The 16,021-nt window shown below is 36.2% G+C and overlaps 1 protein-coding gene across 1 annotated transcript in view; it reads right to left on the bottom strand.

Moving 5' to 3' along the window:
- The window catches only part of LOC145685560 (hydrocephalus-inducing protein homolog), a 130,170-nt gene that overhangs the window by 24,987 nt on the left and 89,162 nt on the right, over positions 1–16,021 (bottom strand). Inside the window, exons 16-19 of the mRNA XM_081757973.1 lie at positions 14,995–15,227; positions 11,945–12,079; positions 2,725–2,808; positions 1,357–1,538 (exon numbers count right to left, since the gene is read on the bottom strand). Of these exons, the coding sequence (XP_081614099.1) occupies positions 1,357–1,538; positions 2,725–2,808; positions 11,945–12,079; positions 14,995–15,227 (634 nt within the window). The remainder of the gene's footprint in view (positions 1–1,356; positions 1,539–2,724; positions 2,809–11,944; positions 12,080–14,994; positions 15,228–16,021) is intronic.

The following is a 16,021-nucleotide window of genomic DNA, read 5'->3' as shown; positions in this document are numbered from 1 at the left end:
TCAGATTGAAATCGATCTAGGAGAAAGTAGTTAAGGAAAGGTTCAGGATTCAGATTGAAATTGATCTAGAAGGGAGTTAAGGAAGAGTCCAGATTGAAATCGATCAAGGAGAGAGAAGTATATTCAATCTTACTGGAAACAAAGAAAACACACTCTTCTGTTTTATTAAAACCTGGTTACATTTTGGTAGAAGTTAATATAGAAAACAATTATATTTCATTCCTTTTACCTATAATAACATGACATACGCACATTTTCAAATAGCGTTAAATATACATTTATTCTTTTACTGCCTCATCCTTGACCGATTTCTATTCGAAACAATAGATTTGATTTGGAAGCTTTAAAATATGTCGGAAAGTAAACAGTAGTTTACAGGTCAAATTCCAACTTCCAGTGCACGATATAACCAGGGGCAGATTAAAGATTTTGGGGCCCTGACGCCAACTATTTCTAGGGAGCCCGTATTACGAATAATTTCAGCGCATAAATTTTCTTTACTGCCTTCCAGAGTCTTATGTGCTTATCGAAACACCGAGAACTATGCTGTGATATTTTAATGCGCTCCCAGTTTACAGTAACTACTTTAATTACATTCACTATTAACAGTTAAATGCTCATATACCGCAGTGTAACACACAAATGCCAAATACAAGCCAAATGGTCAACAGTCGCTGCAAAAATACTAATAGAATGAAAGGAGAAAAATCATATACAAATAGGTAAAGCTGTACAAGGCTACATTGTTAGAAAAGTTTCGTTCCTACATTTTTGCTGTGCAAAGGATTCTATTATGTCATTAAACGACATGGAAATGACAGAGATATTTCAAAGGAATTGTCACCAGGAATTTTGTAATAGAGGTTCAAAATAGCCCACTTCCTCACAAAATAAGTATCGTGAAGTCGCTTAACACTAGCGACACTGCGAGCGTAGCGACCGGAAAAAAATTAATATGGGTCTGAAGCCTATAATAAGTTGATTGCTATATTTTGGTATTAAAGAGATGTATTATTTTTTGGTTGGGGGGCTGAGGCTGGGAGCCCCGGAGCCTGGGCTCCATTAGCTCCGCCCTTAATCCGCTCCTGGATATAACGCAACATGATAGCAGTTATAAGAGCTTAAAGTTTCCCTGTTCAAATCCTATATATATTAATGGTACTTCAAACAAGGTTGTTAACCTAACGCCAAATCCTCAAGCTAGAGGACCACCTTTTGCTGTCTGTCCGCGACTGCTTATTTAATACATTCGTAGCTAAGCTCAACAAATAGAGAGCTTTTTAATCCACAAACATTAAAACATTATAAATATTACCACTATATTCTAGCATTATTTTTTCAATCATAAACTGTTACCTTCATCAGAGGCAGGTTCATCTTCAGGTCCTATCTCATAATAAAATAAGAGCTCAGTTTTTGAAAATCGAACAGCTGGCTCAATAAATTCTATTTTCAATGAAGTTCCAAAAAGAAGCTCCTTCCTTCCGCTGTGATCAATAGTTGCGTAGCAATAGTGAGATTCTTCGAAAGTACCAATCCTAGATAACACAGAAATAAGCAGTATTTTAGTCAAACAAAACGTAACCTATTATATAAAATACTATTAAGTCTGTTATTAGGGCCTACTATATGATTGCTATGTTTGTATTTCTAATTGCATTAAAGTGTCTGAAGCACAAGTCAATAATGCAATGTAATTACACAAAAATTTGTACGTTTGACTGGCAGGAAATCTTCCATTTGCTGGGTTGTTGCTCTGATCAATTGAACTTCTAGCAACATGGGATTTTTTTATGCTAATCGTTTTATTCCACTACCTTCTACAAACAAGTAGCATCTATTAAAACTTGGGGAAACATCTGTTTATATACAAATAGCTATCAAAATAATGGCAATAATAATAAAACACATAAACTATATGATTTAAGACTAAAGATGCGTGTAAAGTCCTTAATGATGTGTGAAGTAATCGGAACATAGGTGGTGTTGAAGCGGCTAGACGTTTATAATGGAAAATGGAAGACCTATCCAAGTTTCAGAGGCCAATTGGGGGTGCATAATTAAATATAAACGTTGTTCTAAAGTAGATCTGATACAATGTCTTCCATGGATCATAACACATACCCTTGTCCCCCTTAAAATTTTTGGTAGGACACATGCAACTCTTAATTTTCCTGGTAGCGATGTAGGACACGTAATTCTACTACCTTCTTGATAGGGGTAATTCTACTACCTTCTTGATAGGGGTCAAAGGTCAGAAATTTTTGGTCATGATGTAGTACCTCTACTAAATTTGATAGCTGTCTTGGCTCGCTCCAAGGTAGTCCCTCTAAACAATTGATGGTTCGATGGGGGGCGCGGTGGCTTAGTGGTAGAGCGTTCACCTCCGGTGCTTGGGGTCCCGGGTTCGATCCCAGCTCGCGCCGTGTGGACTTTGTGGTGGACAAACACCGTGCTCGTGGGTTTTCTCGGGGTTCTCCCGTTTCCTCCCACTTTCTTCATTCCACCTTTTCATTCATTTCTCATAATCACCGTCTCTTTTAGCCTAACCGGCATAACCGTGGGACGTAAAACTTAAAGATTTCAATTAATGGTTCGATGTTCTGAGCGTCTGCTCGCACTACTATATATATATATATATATTATATATTATATATATCATGCAATTAAATAAAAATAAAACAGTATAATTATGTGTAGTAATTAACAGAAAGCAAGTTTTACCTTTCAGAATAAGCTTCTATCACCATCTTAGTGCTCTGTAAAGGATTGAGATTTATTTTGTTTGGAACTATCTTCGTAATTTTGCTGTAAGTAAGACACATATAAACACAAATATGTTTCAAGTGATTAAAGTGAATATACACAATATGTGAAAGTGGAGTATGTGTAATTACGGTAGAGTACAACATAATGTTTTCTCCGTTCGAGAATTAATTCCTCTGCTAGGAAAACTGTTGTACCAAGTCAATAAAAGCACCAATATAAGCTAATTACTGACACTGTAAGTAGTAGTATAAAATGGAGCACAAAGGATATTCATACACTTAGAAAAATTAATTCACGGGTTACTGTGGAACTACGTAAATCAAAATCATAAACGTTTAAAGGTTACCTTTAGTGCCGGGAGTACCAATTTTGTCCGACTTCTAATTTTTAAAACCACGTTGTTAAACAGTTAATAGTCGAATAAAATTAATACTCAAGACACTTATCTGTAAGTGTTAAACATTTATTGATAGTGCCTCTTTAAGTCTATCTCAAATCAAATTTAATTCAACTACATTCTAGATAACGTGTATCATTTTATATGAAAAATCATATTTTAGTATTTTGATAGAACAGTTCGCGAATCTGTATCAATATAATGTCCATAGATGGAATATTTTATTCTCTGAAAATGACAAAAAACAGGAAGTGGTTACTAGGTTTCAACAAAATTTTCTACTGTAATAAATATAAAAGTATAATACAAATATAAAGGTAACCAAGAAAGTTCTGTCGTTTTTCACCACAACCTTCGAACATCGATGTGTCACCTACGATGTACCTGGAATATCAAACATAGTCCCCATCAGCATCGACGATTTTCTGCCAACGTTCTGGAAGGTCATGGGTTCCATCGCGGTAGAACTTGGTGGGCCGTGAAGCGAAGAAGGTATCAAGTGCATTTTGCACTTCTACTAGGGATTTGAACTGGCGTCCCCTGAGATGATTGTCCAAGAAATGGAACAGGTGATAATCGGACGGTGCAATGTCTGGGGAGTATGGCGGATGCAAGTGTTTCCCATTCAAGGCATAGAATGGTGTCCCGCGTCATCCTAGCCACATGGGGCTTAGCGCTGTCCTGTAACAGGAGGACCCCTTTGCGATTCAGAAGTGCTGGCTCCAGAGTTCTGAGTTTTTCCTAAACTTGGTTCAACTGCTGACAGTACACAGTTACATTGATGCTCTGACAAGCTGGTACCAGTTTCCGATGCATGATGCCAGGAGCAGTCCACCAAACACACAGGAGAACCTTCTTCTTGTGCAGTGCTGGATTCGGCTGTTTTCGAACCGATTGGTGGAATGCTAACCAATGATGACAGTGCCGTGAAGCTTCGTACAAGACCCACTTCTCATCACATGTCAACAGCTTGTCCAAAAATGGCTCCATCCTCAGATGAGACAGCAAAGAAACACAGATGTCTGCTCGCATTGCCTTCTGGCCCGGAGTCAAATCCTATGGGACCCATCGGCCCAACTTGTAGTGCTTCCTACGTTGATGGAGGTGTTATCGAATGGTTTCTCCACTCACACTGAATTGTAGTCCCAATCATAGGCGGCGCCAGGATTTTAGTAATGTGAGTGCAGGCTGGGAAGGGATAAGACATTGTAAAAAAAAAAAGTATTAACATGGTACGTAATAAAAACTTTTATGTACATACATAATTAAAGAAACTTCATACATGGTTGCACGTGTATGTGAGTTATGTATTTTTCAAAGAAATAACAGAATTTTTAAGTGTACAAGGTTACTTTTTTTTAATGGCATCAATTACAAGAGCCTTGGTTGAAGATGTGGTTTTATCCTCCCAAACAAAGTTCCTTGTTGTTTTGATTTAAACATGTTAAGGACAAATTAACATGCCGACATGCGTACGTACAATAACAACTCAACTAGCAATTACATCGAACTGTTCGCCAAAGACGCTCTGCCAACACATACTAACATTGTTGCCAGAACGCTCTGCACTATTGAGACTTAAGATCTCAAAAATAATCCCTAAGTTTCACCTTTAAAAAACTAGAAAAACATTGAATTATACCAAGTAACTTATGAGAGACTTAAGAAGTCATTCAATTATATCCTAACATAGGAAACAATAAATATACAAAATAGAATGGGTTATTGTAGATAATCTGAAAATTGAAGTTAATGTGGGTGCATCTGCACCTACTGCACCCACTGTGGCGCCGCCTATGGTCCCAATTCGTCACATGTCTGGCCACTGTTCGCCTCAATTGCTGCCTGAAGTTCTTCATTTTGTACATATGTTAGGGATGGTATCGAGACGAGACGAGACGAGACTTTGTACAGTCTCGGTCTCGTCTCGGTTGATAAATAACGGTATCGGTCTCGGTCTCGTCTCGAGTAAAAAATCACCGTCTCGGTCTCGGTCTCGTCTCGGTCAACAGATGCTTGTCTCGATCTCGGTCTCGGTCTCGTGTACCAAGTCTCGGTCTCGTCTCGAAAGTCTCGGAAGTCTCGAAATAAATAGTGTGAAATTAAAATAGTGAAAGTATTATTCTCGTACAGTCAGTCGTTTCCGCTTAATTTCCTTTCATTTTGACTTAGAATTATGATATGGTGTACCTCTTCATAGCTAATTTGCTAGTGCTAATGCTTTCCATGCGCGTATTCCAGGTTCAATGACCAGTGGGTATATCACCCTAAAACCCTAATAGAACCCATATTTCACTTTCAGCAATAGACTTTGTCTCATATAGCGTCAGAACTGCCTATACAATTAAACTCTATTAAATTAACTCCAGTACTATACAGTAGTTTATTTCCTTCCTTTGAATCAGAATTGTTCAATACCTCCTAACGGATAACGTAACACATAGCAGCACGAATGTATTTAATCGTACCGAAATTGAAACTTTACAATTTCTCATTTATTATTCAATACATTCTGCTTTAACTGTCATTTTATAAACAGAATATAACGTTCATTATCTTAACAAATAGGGTAAATTATTACTACAATATACGTATTTTGTTTGAAATTGATGAAATGCTTTATTACCATTTCACATCTCCGTGTTTAATTGACACTTTATAACACGAACGTTCTGAACCTTGTGGTGGGAGCTATTACACTCATCTTTGCTATGTGAGGTCTCGAGTTGGATCACAAAACAAGTTAGATTCAAAGTCCGATGTTTCGCATAATTCGCGTCTCATTTTAAGTGCATTCTGTTTATTATGCAAGTTCATAAGGTCGTAATGCATTACGTAAGCACATATCCAGTGCCCTAACATAGAATAATCTTATTCCTGAGCTCTCAACGGTGCATGCAATCTTTATTTGAAAAAACTAATCTTGCTTTCCTTAAGTTGAAATTTTATATTGATTAAAAATTACTTGCGAAACATGGACATACATATTATATAAGTATATAGGTAATTCGAGTTATCTGTATCTATTTTTTTCTCACTCGCCAAAACAAGTGATTCTTAACTTTTTAGTTTTCTTTTGTGTTAATTTTCGTAGTTTTGCTGCAACATGATGGATTGAATAGTCAAAAATACTTTTTTTGTTCTACGACTTTCATTAAATTTTGGATCCATTTTTACCCTACCTTACCTAGTGAAAGTTATGTATATAGTCTTAGTTGAGGAACCAGTTTTTCGCTTCTGTAAAATTACGAAATTATGACTTGGTTTAGTTTACCTCCGAGGTTTAGATATAATAAAATCATCACCACAATCATAATCAACCATTATCAATCCATTGCTGGATGAAGGTCTTTCCAAGTCTTCACAACTATCTAACTTGGGCAATTCTATTCCAGGTTACTCCTCAGTGGCTCTTGATTTCGTCACACCTTCTTGTATGCGGGGGTTTCCTAGGCTGTTTTTGTCTTGTGGTGTCCAGTCTAGAATTGTTTTCGTCCGTCGATCATAATTTCTTCTTGCAATACGTCCAGCACATTTTCCAGCTCATATTAATTTATTTCATTAGCATCACCAGTATTCATTTCTATATATTTGGGCTACAAATAGTTTGAATTCGCTACTTTCGGAGTACAGACACGCTACTTTTTAATTTTCGAATCTGGCAACACTGACTGAATGATTTAAATCAACATAATGTGAGAACCCCCCTTTGGTCTAGCGGCTAGCACTCTTGATTTCGGTTCGCGTGGTCTCGAGTTCGATTTCCGGTAGGGGTAAAGTTGAACGACCGAAGTGGTTCGGATTCCACTTATAATCATTAGCTCCACGTCTCCTTTAGCCGCCCTAGCATAACTGTGGGACGTTAAACTAAAACAAAACAAAACAAAAGTGAACACTGTGTATTACTAACTGTAAGTTCTTGAATAATTGCATATAGCTATGTGGTATGGGTCGAGTTTGATGTGATCGGTGGTCAAACTAAAGCAAGCGAAATGTAATTAGTGTGTAATTAGAACTTTTAATTAAACACGGTCTTAATCTGAAGTGTACACCAGGCCTAAGGCTTAGGGGAAACAACTAGTGTTACTGAAAATGTATCAGTTACATTTAATTTCAGTTACAATTTGCATTTACATGTATTGCTGGAACGAAGACTTGAACATTAACATTATAAGTAGCCCAAAGACTATGAAAAACGTCTTCTCTTGAAAGCATTCTTGCACCATAAAACAAACTACGAGTAATTTTAAAATACCTTGCAGTTCATCTACGTTATTTGTACATATTTAGAATAATATTTAGCAATTTATTTAAGTGGGCAACGTTCCTTAAAATAATGTAACTGCGACTTGTTGTAATTAAAACCACCAAAAACTATTGTTGTAATGTTATAGAAGCAAAGGAAAGCAATAATCATTATAAAAATTTAATACAAATACGTCATTTTAAGCAGTATAACAATCACTACCAATGTGTTTGGTATCTCTGAAACGACGTGAAATAATAATTGTTGTAAATGGCGTTATAAGCATTTAAGTCTTTTGGAAGCATCTGCATGATGAGACGTGATATGTCAGCGCGTTTTCGAAGTAAAGTCTTTAGAAACATTTAAATTTTTCGTTTCTTGTAACTTTGTTCCCTCATCCATTCGAAATATATTATACCATGATCACAGTAGGGCTATTTGAAGCTAAGATACAGTTGATGCGCATTGCACCGTCCATGCCATTTGAGTTATTAGAGATTTCCAAAATGTTGATGTTAATGATACTGTGTTGTCCTTTGTTACACTAAATAATGTATGGGCTATTGTGGTTTTGTTAAATAACTAAATTAGAAATATGTAATACTTTACGTAGCGCAATTTGAGAAAATACAACTTTATTTTGCTTTTAGCAACATTGTTTATCTAGTGATATTGCAGAGTATCTAGAAGAATTTCCCAACTTGGTACAAAATTTCAGCATTTTTATATATATATATATATATATATATATATATATATATATATATATATATATATATATATATATATATATATATATATATATATATATATATATATATATATATATATATCGCAGATCATACGGGAGGGCTATAAGGACTATAGCCCCCCTTAACGCTCAGGTATACACTAGATAAAATGAGTTTCAATCCTACTTTCTTTACACTGGATAAAGCGGCAAACCATGGTTTAGCGCTTCCCTTGATCATATACTGGGTCCACGGATATATGTATATATTTAATCTTTCCACGGAGATATTCGAAAACGGTTGAACATAAATGAACCGAAGGAAAACTCAAATAGGAAATGCCATGGGACACACCGAATGATATTGTCGCGGCGCCTCCCGGGGCCACCCTTCATGGGGTACCAGAGCCAAACTTTAAGATTTTAAATGGAAACATGGGGCGAGTAATACCTCGTTCCATAGATCTTATCACCGTATTCAAGATGGCCACCATGATATGGTGTCTTATCTGATAAAACGTCCAGTACCACTAATATGAAAACAGTTGGAGGTAAACGAACAGTCAGAAAGTGAAAGAGGAAAGGCATGGGGCGCGTCGATTAATTTTCTCGCAGTGCTCCACGGCTGCCTTTCAAGGGGGCCAAACTTAGAAATTTTGAACCGAAATATGGGTCAAGTGATACGTTGTTGGATAAATTTTGAAACACTAAACAGTATTGTATCAAAAGATTTTTCATATGGGTCACAGTTTTCAAAATGGCCGCCAAGACATGGTGCCTGTATCAGATAAAACGTCCAGTACCACTAGCCCCCTAATATGAAAATAGTTGGAGATAAATGAACAGAATAAAACTCGTATAGGAAAGAGGGTATTTATCATTCCACGGCTCGAGTATAATGCAACGGAGAAAAAGATTATTAAAGTATAATTAACATTATGCAAAAGAGGAAATGATAGAAAATTATCTTTCCGATTTCTGTCTGTAAGTGGGTGAAGCGGGAATGAATGGTAAAATCTCAAATGGGAACCTCACTTTTATTTGCAATAGATATGGTTTGTCTGAAGCACTTGTGTGTACAAATGACTGGTACTATAATGAATAAAAATAAAGTGAAATAAGGTGAAAAAAATAAGGCGAAATTCAAGTTTAACAACATTTTGACCGCCCCTTCGCCCCTGATAATTTAACGCAATGCGTGCAAGATTTTTGGGACATATCTGCATCAGTATGTACCGTTTCGTTACTAAGGATCACAACTGAAATTACCGTTGAAAGTTATTCGGAATGTAACTGTGGACATCTCAGTGAAACTCATATTTTATCACATGCAAGAAGACATGAAGGAAAAGAAGCGAACCAATATCATGTGCAGACGACTGTTGAACAAAACCAACGTTTGTAAACATTGTTCTAAAATTGCATTGTTCGACAAATTGGTTTCGCATTTCAGTTGATTCATTTTTGCATTAAACCATTGCCTGCAATCAAAATGGAAGGTACCATTTAACAAGAATTTTACATACTTTATCCCATTACAGAGACATTTATCTCTTATTAAAACACATTTCAAATACCTTTGTTTCGTAGATACAATTTGCAAAAACTAAGGCTCTCATTTGCAATTTCACCGATCCTTCCCGCTTCACTGAGGTTAGGAGAAATTTCTAGGAGTTAAAATTCTTCCTTTCCATTATGGCACCTTCACTCTAATCATCTTTTCGACTGTTGCAACATTCCCGAGCTATAGAATGATAAATACCCTCTGTGATTTCCTATTCGAATATTTGTTCTGGTGTTACCTGATGCAGGTACCATGTCTTGGTGGTCATTTTGAAAACGGTTACCCATATGAACAATCTTTTGCAACAGCTCTATTCAGTTTTTAAAGATATGTTGAACGAGGTATCACTCACCCCATGTTTCCATTTACAATTTTGAGGTTGCGCCCTGGGCCCCCATGAAGGGTGGCCCTGGAAGCCTCCGCGACAATATCAATCGATGTGCCACATAACATTTTCTATTTGAGTTTTTGTTCGGTTCATTTATGTTCAACCGTTTTCATATTAGTGGTACAAAACGTTTTAACTGTATCTGATAGAGGCAACATGTCTTGTCGGCCATTTTGAATACAGTGCCCGATATGAAAGATCTTTTGCCACAACGCTTTTTAGTTTTTCAAGATCTATCGAACGAGGTACCACTCACCCCTTGCTTCCATTTAAAATTAAAGTTGGGCCCCGGGAACCTATGCAGGGCGGACCTGGGTGGCACCGCGACCATATATATATATATATATATATATAGATAGATAGATAGATAGATATATATATAGGGAGAGAGAGAGAGAGAGAGAGAGAGAGAGAGAGAGAGAATTCTATTTGCATCAGCAGTGGATTTAATTTCTGGAGAGGCTTGAGGAACCAGTAAGAAACATTTGCGTTGTACGTGCAATGCAAAAAATTATCACAAATTTATTTCGGGAGGGAAAAAAATGAAATGAAATCTTTGAGTTTTACGTCCCACGGTTATACCGGTTAGGCTAAAGGAGACGGTGATGATGAAAGATGAGTGAAATGGTGGAATGAAGAAAGTGGGAGGAAACGGGAGAACCCCGAGAAAACCCACGAGCATGGTGTTTATCCACCACAAAGTTCACTTGGCGGGGGCTGGGATCGAACCCAGGACCCCTTATTTCGGGAGGGGTTTGAGCCCGATAACCACCCCCTAAATACGCCAATGTACATCAGTCGACCGCTCTCATATTATCTAACACAGCAACGAAACAAATTTTGGGTGAAGGCAATTTTAGTATCTATCAATATCAATATTCGAGACGAGACCGAGACTTTCGAGACTGACCTAAGTCTCGTCTCGGTCTCGTCTCGATTTATAGAGGTCTGTCTCGGTCTCGGTCTCGTCTCGGTTTTTAAAAGTCCGTCTCGGTCTCGGTCTCGTCTCGGTATAAAAAAGTCCGTCTCGGTCTCGGTCTCGTCTCGATAATTCGAGACGAGACCGAGACGAGACCGAGACTAGTCTCGGTCTCGGTACCATCCCTAACATATGTTGGTCTTCCGGCACGTGGTGCGTCTTCGGGTGTTTCGTCACAGTCCTTAAACCACCGCCGGACTGTCTGCATAGTCACGACATCCTCCCCAACGGCCTGGCATATCTTCCGCCCCGCTGCAGCGGCGTTTGACCCCCAGTTTAAACTCGTACGGCGTACAAGTCCTTATGACACTGTGGAGATCTCATGTTTAATCTGTCCTTATGCAAGTTCACGGTGTAACTGAACTGCCACAGCCAGGTAGTATGTTCACCAACACCTGTGAGGTAGTATGACTCACACCAACAACTGACCTTCGCCTTATCTCCATTTGCATTCAATTCACGGTGTGAGGGCCAATTAAACACAGATCTCCAAAAAAAAAAAAGCGTCAGAACTTACTTGGTTTCCCTTATATAAGCTCTTACAGTACATCTTTCATGCTTATCTCCAAAATAAAAATTCAAGATTAATGAAAAAAACTGCTCGTATATACAAGTTAATATTTAAAATTGAGACTGCGAAGGTTATTCTTATAAATATCCTTTAAAAATAAATTTAGAACATGCTTATTTTTTTTATCAGATCTTTTCAAATGCTTTTAATGCAACAATATAAACATTGAAACAATTTATACATGATCTCAGTAGATCATCAGTAATAAGCAATATTTTTGATAATATAAAAATTAGAACTATTAATTCATATGTTCGGTTGTAAATACACTCTATGAAAAAGTTAAGAATACAACACTACCTGGGATCAACTTCTTCTGCCTCAATTGCTTTTATTTGAAAATTTCTAGGAAGGTTCTTTATTGAAGACCAGAACAATTGATGGTGTTTTGAGCCATGATTTTTCAACATTATTTCAACCTTTATTGGAGCAAAACTACAAAATTAAAAAAAAAAAATGTTAGTTTCATTAGAATAATTCAAACGGATATTTCCAGTGCTTAATATTGACTAGCATAAATATTTAATAAAAAGGATATAAAACCTTTTGGTACATACGATTATGCTTGAAGACACAATTATGCAAATATCCCATCATATATGTAACAAAATATTTAGGAAATTCTATAACTTTATTTTAAATAGTATTTTGGGATTGTAATTGCTGTTCCAGTTTGCTAGGCAAGATGGAAGTGAAATATATCTTAAGGTATCAATATTTAATATTCCAATTACCTTACTTCACGACAATCATGCCTGTTATCTTGTATAGTTGCGCAAAACATGGTCACCTTACTCTGAGGGAAGAATGTAGACTGAAAGTGTTTTGAGAATAAGCTCCTAAGACGAATATTTGGACTCAGAGGAACTGAAATGGGGGATGGCGAAAACATAACGAGGAACTACATAATTTATACCGTTTACCAAACATTCTTAGGGTCATTAAGTCTAGGAGGTTCAGTAGGTCATGTAGCCAGAGTGCATGGAAGTAGGAATACTTTCAAAGTTTTAACTGAAAGTCCAATTGGAAAACGACCATTAGGAAGATCTAGGAGCAGATTGGAGGACAATATTAAGATGGATCTCGCAGACATAAAAATACAACGTAGACACTGGATTCAATTGGCTAAGGATAGAGGTCAACGGAGAGCCATTATGAAGGCGGCATTGAACCTTCAGGTTCCATAGACTATAGAATTGAGTTATTACTTCACTTATGTTAGTACATACTTTCGATCTTTATTTTTACAAATATATTTCCTTCCATACATTACTTTAAAAAAAAAGTACATTCCATTTCTTTTACCACCAGAAGCTATCTTACTTTTTAGACAGAAAAATCTTAACGATAAGTTCTACAGTTGATGGAAAATTATGTTACAATATAGCACATATAATTTTGGTAAGAATAAATATTGAATGCCATTTGTATCTAGTTCATGATTGGTTAGTGTTCTTTTTTTTCATTGAAGACCCATGTTTGAATCATGGTAAGTGTACATAAAGCTTCAGTGTCAGATAAAACTAAAGGAACATGTCTCATATAGCCTTGGTGCTGCAAATTCCAAATAACATAAACAATTTACTTATTTATGACTTCTTTTACATGTGGAAGTATACAACTGAAAGGATTAAATACAACAGTATATTGAGAGCATTTAATGAAAATTTTCAGTAAAACTGGTAATTAATTATATATTTGCAATATCCTTGACAATGTAACATAACTATGCACAACACTCTAACAAAACCGGAAGTGGTTTAAATGTGCTATTCTTCTGGTTTCAATACCAGTTTCAAGTTTATCGGCATAGAACGGAAACGGTCAAAGACAGCGACAAATTGTTTTTTCTAAATGATTCAGCATCTCAAGACAATATATGACTATCTACAACACTCTACCGAAACCTAAAGTGGTTTAAATTTACTATTATTTCCAATTTCAATACTGATTTCCGTAGAATAAACACGGTAAGTGGTATCAAGATGCGTATCTTGCGATCGATTGAACGTGCCAAGAAAATGTTTCATCTCCTCTGTTGAAGCTCTATTCAAACCGAAAGTGGTTAAAATGCTATTTTCGGTTTCAATGTTTATCGCCACATAAGAAAGATGGTAATTGATAGGGACAACTGTTTCGTGCAAATTACTCAGGCGTCTCGAAACAACATATCATGTCTATCCACAACACTCTACCAAACCCGGAAGTGATTCAAATTTACTATTGTTTCTGATTTCATACTGATTTTCTCGAGGAGCAAAAACGATAAAAGATATCAAGAAGCAGCTTTTTTTTTTTTTTTTTTTTTTTTTGGCAATCGATTCAGTGTCCCGATAATATGATCTATCTCCTCACTTAATCCCCTATTCAAGCTGGATGTCATTGAAATAAAGTATTTTTGATTTCAACTTTTTTCGCCATAGGTCAAAAACAGTAAGGCGTAGCGAGTAATGGCTTTTTGATATGGATTCAGCGTCTGAGGAACAGGTTCTGTGTTTCATGTTATTACTCTATTACAACTAGTACTTATAGATGCACTAATTCAAGTTTGTGTATTGAATTCGCATAGTTTGGAAGTCTTAGTTTCACGCTTGAAACGATACTCACTTGTTATTATTATTATTGCATTCGGAATAAGATGTGATATTTTGTTTAACACAACCTATGTGGACTTACACCTCCGTAACTATGAGAGACTACATTTTTCTACCATTTTGTAATTAGTATCCGTGATAGTCAATTTGACGTACACAGTCTTACCTCCATAGATCGTGCTCTCATAACTGTAGGTCTCTTGCCACAATGAAGGAAACAATATTGTCTTTTAGATATGAGAAACAAATTGGTTTCTTCAGTTTTCAACAAATCTATTATAGTATCTACCTAATACAACTTTAGCGAGCGTCTTTCAGTAAAGTCAAACCTAAACTTTCTACTCGTTTTGATGAGAGAAACATTTGTGTTAAATTCTTCAGTTACCCAACGGAACACCCTGTGCATATATATGAAGGATTCAAAGAAGGGCGAATTTTGAGTGGTTGTTGAAAATTACGCTGATTTTGAAATCTACCATCATGTATCACCTTCGTTCCATTAAATAACAGACGACAAAATGCCACAAATGAACTATGAAGATATATTCAGTTTCACCGTCATTACTGCTTTTCTCTCATTTCGGTGACATTCAAAGTTTCCTTTTTCCTAACGTCGCTCCCTATAGTCCATAGTAGCTGAAAGTTTGGTGATTATTTCATGTTGAATCAGACGCGTATGTTTGTGTCGAATTAGCGCAACAATCATATGGATTTTTACTTGACTGAAGTTACTAATTTATTCAAAGCATAGCCTACCTGAAACAAGCTCCAAAATTATACTCAGGTATAATATTTGGATTAGTAGTTATGCTTGATCCAACTCCTTCCACAGATGTATGAATGTTAAAGGTTCTACAATTTTCGAAGGCTAATTTCAGTGTATCTGTGAAACGGCCTGCGTCTTTGACGCAAACACTGACTTCTAGCTCTCGTTCACCATTCGCTGGAAGAACTCCAGTCATAGGAGTGACTGAGAAACACTTCTTGGTCTGAAAAAGAAAACATTCATGTTTCCAATATCGTTTAATGATTACACAGTATTTAAACATATACTAAAATTTGGACTGATGAATTCAGCAGCAAACCGTAACTGCCACCTTCACGGCTAAAACGACAAGGAGAGGAGTATATGTGATAATGTGTGTTGAAGTAAGTGTAGAGATAATTATCACAGGTACATTGAGAAACACGTAATAGCGGTAAGAAAATAATGCCTTCTAATAAGAATTCAAAGAAAGAAAATGTTCGAAGATGATGAATCTGAACTATTTTTAAAGATTACCAATTGCACGTATACTTGTCAAGAAATTTTGATCTATTCAATGTGGATTTTTGTTTTGGTGACGAGGGCTCCAAAATTGATTTTTTTAAATGTGAGATTTTGATCAATAAAATTATTGATCCTCTGGTCATCTTAATTCTGGTATTTGAGTATATATTTGTAATGCAGCGCTAAACATCGCATTATTGTATTTTTTTAAATTAATTTCTTTAAACTTTCTCAAATATTACTTTTATTAGTCATGATAATACCAAATCAATGATTAAATAAAAGTCAAAGTTTTCTCAATTTAGACATTTATTCAAGAATAATGATGTGCTTTACAGATCTGTCTTGTCTTGTACAAAACTTTATATACAGGATGTTTCAAAACAACACCGACAACGTGTAGGAGGTGACTCCTGACACCAAGAAAGACAAAAAGCATAGACCAACCTGGGTGCATAAATGCTTCCTTTCGGAGTTATAGGCTGCCGGAAACATGAAAAAATGAACTTTAAA

This window comes from Thermobia domestica, chromosome 1 (assembly GCF_964235325.1).
Source record: "Thermobia domestica chromosome 1, izTheDome1.hap1.1, whole genome shotgun sequence".
NCBI classification, from domain to species: Eukaryota; Metazoa; Arthropoda; class Insecta; order Zygentoma; family Lepismatidae; genus Thermobia; species Thermobia domestica.
This window is presented reverse-complemented; position numbering and strand designations above follow the sequence as displayed.